General features: G+C 42.9%; 1 protein-coding gene across 1 annotated transcript in view; it reads left to right on the top strand.

The window, feature by feature from the left end:
- The window catches only part of lrpprc (leucine-rich pentatricopeptide repeat containing), a 53,978-nt gene that overhangs the window by 260 nt on the left and 41,186 nt on the right, over nt 1–12,532 (top strand). The window contains exons 2-14 of the mRNA XM_051419099.1: nt 774–976; nt 1,151–1,273; nt 1,593–1,714; nt 1,818–1,876; nt 2,127–2,213; nt 2,326–2,452; nt 2,753–2,885; nt 3,385–3,542; nt 3,727–3,832; nt 4,070–4,177; nt 10,855–10,973; nt 11,194–11,284; nt 12,078–12,147. Of these exons, the coding sequence (XP_051275059.1) occupies nt 774–976; nt 1,151–1,273; nt 1,593–1,714; nt 1,818–1,876; nt 2,127–2,213; nt 2,326–2,452; nt 2,753–2,885; nt 3,385–3,542; nt 3,727–3,832; nt 4,070–4,177; nt 10,855–10,973; nt 11,194–11,284; nt 12,078–12,147 (1,506 nt within the window). The remainder of the gene's footprint in view (nt 1–773; nt 977–1,150; nt 1,274–1,592; nt 1,715–1,817; nt 1,877–2,126; nt 2,214–2,325; nt 2,453–2,752; nt 2,886–3,384; nt 3,543–3,726; nt 3,833–4,069; nt 4,178–10,854; nt 10,974–11,193; nt 11,285–12,077; nt 12,148–12,532) is intronic.

Here is a 12,532-nt window from a genome sequence, read left to right as displayed (position 1 = left end):
CATTGAGGCTCAGTGACAACCAGACACACACACACACACACACACACACACACACACACACACACACACACACTCACACACACTAGTGTTAACCGCGCTGTGTCGACACAAGAAGGATTAATGTGAGACTAGGTTGCCTCCAGTAGCTAACGTTAGCTGCCTGGTTAGCTAAACATGGCTCCCGTTTCTCACAAGGTGACGATCATACATCATGTAACCCGGTCATGGTCACAGTGTGTTCCTCTACTCGTGATTAAGTCAATTATTGTAACTTAATTCATAATAATAGTGTTACTGTCAGTGTTCAGTGCTGTCGTCCTCTGTTTATTCCTCTATTTTCTATTAGCTTAGCTGTATGCTAGCCGTTAGCTATACGCTAACCCACCAGTCTAGGCCATCGATGTTGTCATACTGCAGCTAATTCACTAAAGCTACTGTCAGATTTGGCGTGTAGTATTTTATCCGGAGTTAGAAGATAAACACTGACCTCAGCTGATGTCAAAGAGGATGCTAACATTACATGCTGAGGCTTTTTCTCTCAAGGTCATCGCCCTCGACAGAACTAGCATCCACAGATGTTTCTGTGTTTCTGCCTCTTGAACATGTGTGCAGTCCTGCACATCCTGTGGTATTCACACAGTTTACTCACAGAAGAATCATGTTTATCTGTCTGTGCTTATCCCCCAATTCTGAATGTTCATAATCTCTTTCCTTTAACTCCCTCCATCCATCTCTGCCCCCCCCCCCTACTGTCACCATTGACTCCTCCACAGTCGTGTGTTACCATATGCCGTGGGGTGTGTGCGTAACTGTGCTGTGGCCAAAGAGCAGCATTATGACGTCAGCATGTCGGTGCAGTCCAAGCAGGCACAGGATTTTGAGAGCGCTCTGTCCAAGCTGGACAACTCTGTGAGGAGAACCGGTCGCATAACCAAGACCCTGCTCCTCAAAGTTTTCAAAGATATCTGCAGAACAGGTAGGAGGGCAGAAGAAGAGTCAGAGGTTTTTAATGTAGAGTATCAGATGATGGTGGAGAGCAACATGAAGCTGTACTGAACTGAGCAGTTTGTTTTTCTTGTTAGACCAAATGGCTCTTGGCTTTTGGTATATTTCTTTCTCTTCATCCACCCTTACCTATGTCTCTGTGCAGATCATCCCAGTGCTAGCCAGGCCTTGTTGCTGTTGCGTAGCTGTGGGTCCCTGCTGCCGGAGTTGCCCCAGGCTGAGCGCACTGAGCTGGCACACAGTATATGGGAAAAGCTGCAGAAGTTGGGTAAGAGGGCACACCAGTGGTAACAACCTAACCAGCTTATTATCCACAGTACTATCTTGCTGTTGCTGCTGCTGAACTTCAAAGTATTTTACTATTGTTTCAAATATTTACACTATCAGAGGATCATTTGGATCATATTATTAGACTGGGACTGAATTGGTGACTGTATAGTGTGTATCATCATCATGGATTTTTATCATATGTTACATACAAAAGGTTTATAAGAGTTACCAGTAGTTCTGTACTGTATTTAAATGAGAATGTTCTTGGTATGACTGTATGTTGTAGATATTATAGAAATGCTGATTGTCCTCTCCAGGTGCAACGTATGATATTAGTCACTACAACGCCTTGCTGAAGGTTTACCTGCAAAATGAGTTCAAGTTCTCCCCCTTTGACTTCCTGGCCAAGATGGAAGAAGCTGACGTTAAGCCCAACAGAGTAAGCATTGCAGTGCAGGGTACAATAAGGGCAGGAAACAAATAGTTGGATTTCGGTTTGTTTTTTCCTTTTCCTGTTTGATTTCCTTATATTTTGTGCACAGGTTACCTACCAGAGACTAATAGCAGCCTACTGCCAATATGGAGATATTGATGGAGCCAGGTGAGTAAGCTTTCTTCTCAGCTCATTACCATTAACCAGCAACAGAGTTCATGTTCTGACAGGGAGCTCTGCTACTTGACAGATGGTTGTAAAACAGCATCGCTGTTTGAGTCGAGCTTATATGGTGTTAGGCTATGCTTGTATGTTAGGAGATGTGTTGATCATAACAGCTCCAGTACCTACTATATGTCATTTCAATCAAAGATAAGATGTAACTCACTTTAACTTTTCTTTTCCTCTGTGTTCTTAGCACCATTTTGGGTGTCATGAAGAACAAAGATTTACCCATCACCGAGGCTGTTTTCAGCTCCCTGATTATGGGCCACACTCGTGCAGGGTGAGCATCACTGCTTTTGTTCTTGCAGCATACTGTATTTATTGGCACAAATAACTGTTGTTGTTGAAATAACCAGATCATTTAAACCAGCCGTCCTCTGTCACCTGTGTAGGGACATTAACAGTGCTAAGAACATCCTAAATGTGATGAATGAAACAGGAATCTCACCTAGTCCTGATACTTATGTATCACTGCTTAACGCCTACGCTGAGACGGGAGATCTGACAAGTCTGAAAGAGGTGTGTGCGTTTATTCAGTTGGTTGTCAAGATGATGCTGATTCACATGGTTTCCTTTTTAATGACTCTTTTAATCTTTACTTTACCCCCCTTCTCATCCCCTCCTCTCTTCCTTTTTACTCTCTTCCATTCATACCTTGTGTTCCTCCCAACCATGCTTCATTTCTTTTCCCTTTTTTCTTTCCCTGCCTCCCAAACTCACTCCCCATTTTCTCTCTCTCTCTCTCTCTCTCTCTCTCTCTCTCTCTCTCTCTCTCTCTCTCTCTCTCTCTCTCTCTCTCTCTGTCTGTCTCTGTGTCAGACTCTGGAGAAAACACACACTCTGATGGACAGGGACATCCTGCAGATCATCTTCACTCTGGCCAAGGCTGGACACCATCAGTTTGTCCCAGAGATGATTAAATGCTTGAAGCTTGAGAGGGGTTATATTCCAGGTATGCATGCACACACCCCTCATGTTTTTCCACATCACTTCAGAAGTCTTCAGCAGCTAAAGTAATGTCATTCAAAAGAATGGGATAATTAGTCTCTGTGTCTTCAAAAAAACACCCCAACAACTTAAGAGCTTAACAACACAAAAAGGTATTAAAAGTTATGTTGTTTAATTTGGAAGTTATGATACAGATCGTAATTTCATAGCTGTGATTTTTACTTTACTGTCACATAGGGAGAATACACACTAGAGTTTCAAACAGCTATTGCTGTGGCTTCTACTATAATGTAAAGCCAAACTGTTGTATGCCTTGAGTAATACGCATTACATAAAAAACATAGAAACAATGCTTTTTTTGTATGAATGTAATGTGTTGTAAACTGCAGTATGTTTGCTAATAGTCAGGTAATGTTTGCTATATGTGAGAAAAGGCTAAAAAACCAGATGGCTAGTTTATTGAACTGCTGACCAATCAGCTGCGTTTGTTATTGTCTTGACAGATGCCATGAACGTGTGTCTGAACCTCACCACCCAGGGCATGGACAACGTAGCCTTTAGCATCCTGGAGACTTTCCACACAATGCAGTTAAATAACTACGACTCCAGCCAACCCAGCTGTGGCAACTTCTTTATCAGGCACTGTGTCAACATTGACATGGTACATGGACAAACAAATTTCACCCAACCTTATTTCACAGACACAACCCGTGTCTGAATTCCTGCAGTATTTCAAAGAGTTGATACCTGTCAGCATTTGACTGTTTTAATTGTAAGACATAGTTGCAGTGTGTGTTGAGCATTCATTTCGATGTTTAAATCTAATTTTTGATTTCTTTGTACAGCCATTGGAGAAGCTGGCCCACTACTGCAAATTGCTCCAGGAGTCGCATATGCATGATACACCATTAAACTTCGCTCTTTCCTGTGTGCTGGAAAACAAGAAGACTGGTACAGCACATACTGTCATTTTCTTGCATTTAGAGAGACCTTTACATCCACTTGCACACAGATTTGTCCTTATTCACTAATTCTATACACACACTCATCTACGTGCATGTGGTCAATCATGAATCAAATATCAAGGCATTAACCTGAGCAGTGATATTTAGCTGCAAATTACTGATGGCAACCGGAATAGTCAATGAACTGAATTATGTTTTTTTTTTTTTTTTTTTTTTTTTACAGGTATGGCTATAGAGCTGATGAAGATAATGAAGAAGCAAGACTTACCCATAAGGCCTCACTACTTTTGGCCCCTACTCACTCAGCATATGAAAGATGCGAACACAGCTGGTACACATTCACACACTCTCACACACACACACACACACACACACACACACACACACACACACACACACACCTTTTAATTTATATCTATAACCAAACCATAACACATTTTTTACTCATCAGGTTTTGAATTAATTGCTACATGTATACTGTACATCCTGTGCTTAAGGTACCTCCTAGCCAGTAGCTAAGCTGCTTTACCTTGTAGCGTTAGAGAGACCAATAGGTCTCGAAATTGAATGAGTGAGTGAGCTGTCGTAACAAGCTTGTAGTTGGATCCTAATGCCACTCAAGCCTCGTGTGAACAATAATGTGTATGTGAGAACCTAATGGGTGCTATGGAGCCCCAAGAAGGGACACAAAACGTGCCTACCAGCTGTTTGTGCATCCAGTCTGAAATGGAGAGGGTATTTTGTTTGGTGAGCATGATAGCAATTTATGTGCATGTGCATTTTTTGTTTGTGGTGTAGAGGGGATTATGACTTCCTCAGTCCTCTGTACCAGAAAGGGCTTTTAAAGGAGTGTTTCCCTCAAATATTAATGCTTAACTGAGTGGTCCAACTGGGACAGATTTCACTGGGCTGGGGCAGTCAAGGGCAAATAGGTTTGATCTCTGCTTAAGAGGGTTAGAGCAGGAAGAGATGAAACAACACGTTCATACACATGTACTCACAAATACACACAAGATGGTCTCTCTGGAGGGCTCTAGGAATAGATCACAAAGTTTAGAAAAGGTCCTAACTCCCCATGTCATCCACTTTGAGCTCTGGACCAAAAAGAAACACTTGACTTTCAGAGAGTTTGCCCATACATGAATGTCACAGTTATTACTCATCCCAATCCCGAATTTCTGGCCTCTATTAGCCACTGTTGTTTTTATTTTTTTATTTAACTAAGTAAAGGCTACAGGTTAAAATACACAGAGTAAAGCTTTAATGTCACAAAGTATAGATTGCAGTTAGAATAATAGTTATAGATGCAATTACTCTGATGCCATTGTCTCCCCCTCCTCAGAATTGACGTGTACAATCATACACCGTACAAAAGCATGGCCATTGGCAATGGACATTAAGTCAGCATCATCTTAGAAAAGATGAAATGTCTAACAGTAAACCTGGTATTATGGCATCTCCTGCACAAACTGACTGTGTTGTAACTGACGCTGTATTAATCGCGCAGAAGCTGCTGAAAGAAGGTCAGTTGATCCGGTGAACTTTGCCCCGGTGAACTTTGCCCCATGGCTGCGCCACCTAAAATTCCTTGTTATGGGCACTAGGTTGCACCGAGTACCCTGAAGCATCTCCCTTGCACGTGCAAACACACATACATGGATGCACATACAGGCCTGAGGCTGAGGGGTCAGAGGTGATTTTGCTCCAGTGGCTGTGCTCGAATTCTTTATCAAACTAAACTTGTTTCTCAGCTCAGCTCTTCACCCAAATCTTCCTCTGTCCCCTGTTCCTTGGCCCATTTTTTCATCAAATAACAGTATTCAACCCACAAAACCCAACAGATGGTTGATCCCTGTAGACTATACACCAGACTTGATGACCCATGATATTCACAGAGCTGTTTTTACTGCACAAAGCATTGGACGTTTGACACTGTCTCGCATATAGGAGGTTTCTGAGCCTTTCAAAGCAGCATTTCATTGATGTCTCTGGCTGAACATTTCAAGCCAGTTTTCCCTTTGATGACCCCCAAGTAACGTGTGCTTTATTGCACCGGTAACCACACCCAGCAGGAAGGTGAGAAGTTAAATCCCTGCATTTGAGAAAAAGCAAGATTTGAGATGGTATTAAGTTACCTTTAATGTCAGTCTCTACCCCTTTTTTAAATTGAAAGGTCAATAGCCTGTAGTACTAAATCACACACAAACTCAAGCGGTATAACAAAAGTTTATTTTGTTTGTGTAAAAAAGACTGATATTACAATGATGATAAAATAATGGGAAGTATTTTTAGATTCTACTAGAACAACTATGTTCTGAAAAGGACTAAAAGATCCCCCCCCCTTGTGATAGTGATCAGTGGAGAGCATTTCATGTACATGTCAGGTAGATAATCGCTCATCCCATTATTTTCATTGAGTGGGTGGCTGGACACGGGCAATCCTTTTTTACTGAGCCTTCAGCCTGTGTCTGACACTTGTCTAGACTCAGTGAAAACTGCTAAAGATGCTCTTAAAGTTTGTCTTCTCTATCTACCTCTGCAGCCAGTTTAATGGCTCAGCACATGAAGTTTAGTGGAATATTTATCTTCCCAATTTCATCCAGTCTCTACTGAAGGAAATGGTTATTTTCTCTCTCTTGTTTTTGTCAGCTTGTGGGGGAAATCATCTCGGTGACAGATAGCCGGCATTTGGAGACTTGTCAGAATTCACAACTCATTATGAATGTACCCTGTCAAATGCGTTCAGCAGCGGCTTGGCTTTTAAGTGCTTTATTTATGCTGAGCTCTGGCTCTCTCTTTGGGGTTTTTTAGAGCGATTAATAAATGATGTATTTTTCCCCTGTCAGCTAATTGACAGCATTTGACTGCAGGGAGGAGAAGCTGGTTAGACCAGTGTGGTGATGTTGCAGATTGACTTCTCTGTGCGGTCCAGACAGATTCTTAGTTTGAATGGCGAGATGTTTCAGTGCCTGACTTGTCAGCGTGAAGAAAGAGGGCTAGACATGAGTTTAAACATGCACCACCACACACATGCATGGACACATATTCTTACTTAAATTTTCTGACTGCACAGTCTCAAAGCCGCACAAATACATCAGACGGCACCCATTTAGTAATCACAGTGAGGAGAGAAGGAAGGAGTGGAGAAACTTCTCTTTTGCTCAAAAGCTTGTTTCTGACGGTGTTAGCCTTAACCCTCATGAATGATACAGACTCTCTCTCTTTTTCCCCCTCTCTCTCCCTCCTTCTCTCTCGCTCTCTCACACTAACACACACACACACTCACTCATTGGCTGCAGGAGGTGTGTGTCCACATTTGTGAGGGGAGGGTGGGCTTTCGGGGAGGGAGGGGGGCAGTGCAGGTGATGTGACTGATGCAGAGTGACTTGATTTCATGTAAATGCGAGCGCTCTGAGGGAATTCACTTTGGATTACGCGCCCCACTGTGCACGGCCCATGAAATATTAAGCGCCGTGTCACTTTTTGTCCACAGGTGTCACTAGCGGGCAGAGAGGCCGGAGTTGTAGAATTGGAGGAGAGCAACGGGGGAGGGATGGGGAGGAATGAGGAGAGGAGGGGGGGGGGGGGGGGGGGGTCCCTTTGCCTTTTGATGAGGTGTGGATGTGGCGGGTTTAGCGGAAGCATATGCTGGCCCATACTTCCCACCTGCCGCCAGCTAGTCACCGCTTGTCAGTCCTCGCGACGCAGCGCGCTCTTATCACTTCTGACATGGCGGAGCAAGAAAAAGAGGGAGGGAGAGGGAGGGGAAACTGCAGATGGAAGGGAGTGTTTCTGGCCTTGTGTGTTTTGGGTGATGAAAGTCGTAAAGCCTCGCTTGTTCAGTCTGCTTTCCTTCCTGGCTGCCCCCTCCTCCCCCACCTGACTTTATTTATGTGACCTCATCTTCAACCCTTTCACTCTTTTTTATTTTTTTTTCCTTTCTTTAATGCAGCCTATCTGTCAAATAGAGTGGGCTGCCTTAAAGAAGCACTGCCACAGCAATCTGTAATGCAGTCCTCCATGAACTCAATTCTAGCCTCAGCTACAGTTAATTGGTGGGACAGGAGCCAAGCATCGCTTTGATTAAAATGAAACAACGCGAGGCGAGTGAGGATGAAATTGCAGCTTTTCTTGTCTCATAAAATGGGATTGTCCTCTCTGTTTTCAAACCACAACTCGTCATTGCCTCGCAGCAAACAAAGTCTACCTTTGGAGAGTCATAGCCACGGAGAGATAGAGAGACAGATGGTGTTGGAGGAGAAAGAAAAGGAGAAGTGACAGGTACTCATGTTCAAGGATGGGAGGAGATGACAGCGACCGGTTCACTCCACTCCTCTTTTCCTCTCTTTTCTCCGTCCTCACTTCTCATCTGTGACAGTTAACCTGAAGACATGAATCTGATGATGATATCTTGTGACCACTGCCATGCTTAACTCACTACTTTGATACTTCTTGCCCGGATGGTATGTCAGGCTTTATGCTGACCAACCTGGAGAGGCCTCTACTCTACTCAGTTGTCCTCTGTCCCGAATCATTATTTAAATTGTTCAGACAGGGGAGAAAGCAAAAAGGGTTAGTCATATATGAGGATTATGGAGTGAAAAGTAAAAGACCTTAGAGGGAGAACACTAAAAATGACACTACATAATAATATCACAAATTACTTTGTGTTGTATCTTCATTTTATCTCATTTATTCTTGACTCATTTTGGTGTAGTAATCCACATGAGGCACCTGAGTTTGAGTTGCATCCAGAAATCCTGTTAGACGATGGAGACTTTATGCTGGATGAGTGCCAGTGTCTCATATCTGGACTTCTTGCAGTCTGCAAGGGGTTTGCCAGGAAACCAGTGGCAAATCCAAGAAGTTATTAAGTTATAGTCCAACACATAACCCCCCTATAAAACCACAATGTGTCATTTTTATATTTCAGTCTTTGTATGGATTAAACAATGTTAATTAGTGAGCTTTAGAGGTGCTGTTTCCAGTCTTTGTGCTAAGCTAAGATACAGGCGATAGCTTCATATATACCTTACAGACATGAACATGGCACGTATAAAACCTTTCTTTGATAAAAGCTTTACTAGAATAGTACCACTCAGAGGCAAGCTGATGCCTTTTCTTAGTAGCCTGACTTATTACTGCTTAGATAATGCAGTGACTTTGCTATAAGCCTTTAAATAAAGGGAGTGAAAACTGAGCAAAAACAGCCTGGGGTACAAAGAGTTAAAAGCTCTTGGTTACGGGCTTGACTTCCAAAAAAAAAACCCCACACAAACACGCTTGTCGGACATCCGAAAAGTGCTGATGCTTATGAAAGCTCACGGGCAGTGGCCGGAAAGCGAGAGAGGGAGAAGGTCGAAGGTACCGCCAGCTCTCCATTCACTTGTTTTCTGTCTGTCTGGCTCACCGTGAAATTGATTATGGATTATTCAGTAGGAAAGCAGGTGCTCCCTCTCTTCTTTCATAAAAAAAGACTGTATGAAAGCGATTAGGGGGTAAGAATGGACGGGGGGACCGCAGAGAGGATGGATCCTCCATTGAGAAGAAACAGGAAGATCGCCTGTTTACTTTTTCTTGAAAGCCGGGTAGATGGATAGTGAGAGGGGGCAGATGAATGAGTGATATGGATGGAGGGGAAGGCTGGATGGATGGATGGAGTGGTTCAGGTAGCCTTACCTGGGGATAATGCAGCCCCAGTTGCAGGTTTTAATGGCATATAAAAGCCCAGGACTCATCTTTTATTCAGCAGAAGAGAGTCTGCCAGGTGAACACATACGTCCCAAGAGGATGCAGAAACACAGAGCTGTATATGTATAATGGTGTGTGTGTGTGTGTGTGTGTGTGTGTGTATTTACTCTCCACTCAGGTTCTGAAACACACAAACAGCATCTTGAGGTGTGTCAACTCAAGGAAGCACTTTAGGGTAGTTTGCTGAAGTTCGCATGGGAACAGGGTGTATTGGTACACTGGATGCAGTCATATATAGCATGTAGATGCACCTAAAACAGCATAGCAACACACACTGAGAATGAACACACTTGTGGACACCCGTGCATGCCCTCATTTAGGCCCATGTCCTTTGTGGGCACGCTCCCAGACATATGCAAAGTGCTGCTGTGCTTCCTCCATATGTGCACACACACTCTCACAAATAAACACTCTTGCGGGCACATTGAGAGTGCGTGAGTGGCTGTTCCATATGCATTTGGCTGTTTCGGCCTCCCTCCCTCCCTGGGGCAGGACCTCGGGCTCTGCTGCAGCACAAGGGTGATGGTGCAAGAGTCCACTTCAGGCCGTGTGTGTGTGTTTTTATGTACACGTGTCCTCCAGTCTAAGGTGGAGAGGGAAGCAGCCATTAGCATTTTGTCAATGTAGGGTGTGTGTGTGGAGAGAAAGTGGGTGCCAGCTCATTTCTTAGACCAACATTAAAACAGTGCCCACACAACTCCAGGCCTGTACACCAGAGTGAGTGGAGGAGAGTGTATCTGTAAAAGTGCAGCATGCGATTGAAATAAAAGAGCCAAAAAAACGTGCATACAAGAAGTTCATCTGTCACTACACAAACACCAACTTATTCAACTTGCATTGTTGATAAAGATGATGTGAAATAAAATGCTGAAACATTTAGTCTGATGATTGACAAGTTGGTCGATTTAAATGATTAATCGATCAATCAAAAATCTAAATTAGTGCTTAATTTTCTTCCATTTATTAGGTAACAAATTAAAATCTGTAGTTGTTAAAGCTTATGAAATTCAGTCTGTTACATATCATATTAATGGAATATTCTGGGAACTCATTATGGGCATTTTCACTTCTGCCATTTCCTAGACAAAAAATTTAATTGATTTGTCAGAAAAATCTTTGATTAAGATAAATTTGGTTGTTTTTGTTTAGTCTGACACAAATCTCATGAATACAGTACCTCTGTCACTACACAAAAACAAGCCTGTTGAAGGACAAAACATTGGTATTAATTACTTTTTGTCTGTGAATGTGATGTAGGTGTGGAGGAGGTGTTGAGGGGCATGCACAAGCTCGGGTTGGACGCTGATATCCAGACTCTAAACAGCTACATCCTCCCTGTCTTCCCCAGCGTAGAAGACGCTCAAGAGGCCCTCAAGGTAGAGTGTGTGTGTGTGTGTGTGTGTGTGTGTGTGTGTGTGTGTGTGTGTGTGTGTGTGTGTGTGTGTGTGTGTGTGTGTGTGTGTGTGTGTGTGTGTGTGTGTGTGTGTGTGTGTGTGTGTGTGTGTGTGTGTGTGTGTGTGTGTGTGTGTGTGTGTGTGTGTGTGTGTGTGTGTGTGTGCACATTTAAAAGACATAAAGTTGATTTTCTCCGGTCAGACTGTAGGTATGAATGTGAATAAGGAAATCTTCTGGGCATCCAAGATTGGAAAACTGGCTGAACAGAACCTGGCTGAAGTCTACACCATGAGTAAGTGTACACACACACACGAAGAAACTATACTGCAAAATCGTGGCTTCGCCTGCGGGCTAATTGGACCAGCGTTAAAACACACACACGCGCACACACACTCTCATACATTTGCCCACTTACTCCTCTGTGCTCATCAGGCCTTTTAAGAGATTAGTCTGTGTGAATATGTAAAGAGCGAGAGCGAGAGGCGCCTCAACTGGCAACTGGCAGAAGGACGAGATCGAGAAGGCTGTTACATAATGGATGATTCTTCCTGTTTTCTGTCTTTCATCTCATTTTAGTCTCAAACATCTAACATCCTCTTTGTATTTAGCACCCAATGGAATTTGTTTTTTGTCCTCACATGAAGAAAGTTTTCCTTTTTTCAAAATTTTTTCTTTCAGACCTGCTGCTTTCAGCTTCTTAAAGATTTTCCCGATTTTTTTTCTTTCTTTTTTCTTTTTCTGTTGTATATCAATGTAAAACTTTTTTTGTTTTTTTGACTTTTGGTCACACATTTCAACCTTTTTTTTTAAATAAGACCCTTGGCACTGTAAACTGGCATGTAAATGGGCATTTTTCAGTTTTTACACATTTTGTAGATTAAACAATCAATGATTAATTAGTTTCCCACTAAATAATATTTTTGTAGAAAAATCAATTATGAAAATAGTCATTAATTGCAGCCCTGGAAATTATATTTACTTTATTTTTCATTGTAAACCACATTGATCCACATTAAGACAAGTTGTTGCTGTCTTTTCTCTTTCTTTCCCTCTCATCACTTGTCTTTCTCCTCTCTCTTTTCCAGTGTCGGATCCCTCCATCACCTCGTTTGACTGGACTATTTTCCGCCGCAGTCTCATCAAGGCCTTCAAGAAGTGAGTCGATTAGCCCGTTGTCTATTTGTTTGTGTTTTATGTGTTCTATTGATATTCCATAATTCTCCATATATTGCCTCACAGTTCCTGACTGACATTTTAGGGAGGCCTGTAGCACTATGGAGGTCACTGCAGCATATGCTATGACTATGACATGTGCAACCTATCACACCATCTTGTGTGTGTGTGTGTGTGTGTGTGTGTGCGTGCGTGCGCATGCAGCTGCAGGGAAAAACACAAACACACACATAAACACGGGTGCCTCATGCATATGGAGGCCATCATCCCTCAGCTCTTACCCCAAAGCACCGTGGGAGATATGTAAATTAACAGATGCCCAGCACTGCCCCTCACACCCAGACCCCCAAACTGATCTCACTCACTC

The sequence above is a fragment of the Dicentrarchus labrax genome, unplaced genomic scaffold, assembly GCF_905237075.1.
Source record: "Dicentrarchus labrax unplaced genomic scaffold, dlabrax2021, whole genome shotgun sequence".
NCBI classification, from domain to species: domain Eukaryota; kingdom Metazoa; phylum Chordata; class Actinopteri; family Moronidae; genus Dicentrarchus; species Dicentrarchus labrax.
This window is presented reverse-complemented; position numbering and strand designations above follow the sequence as displayed.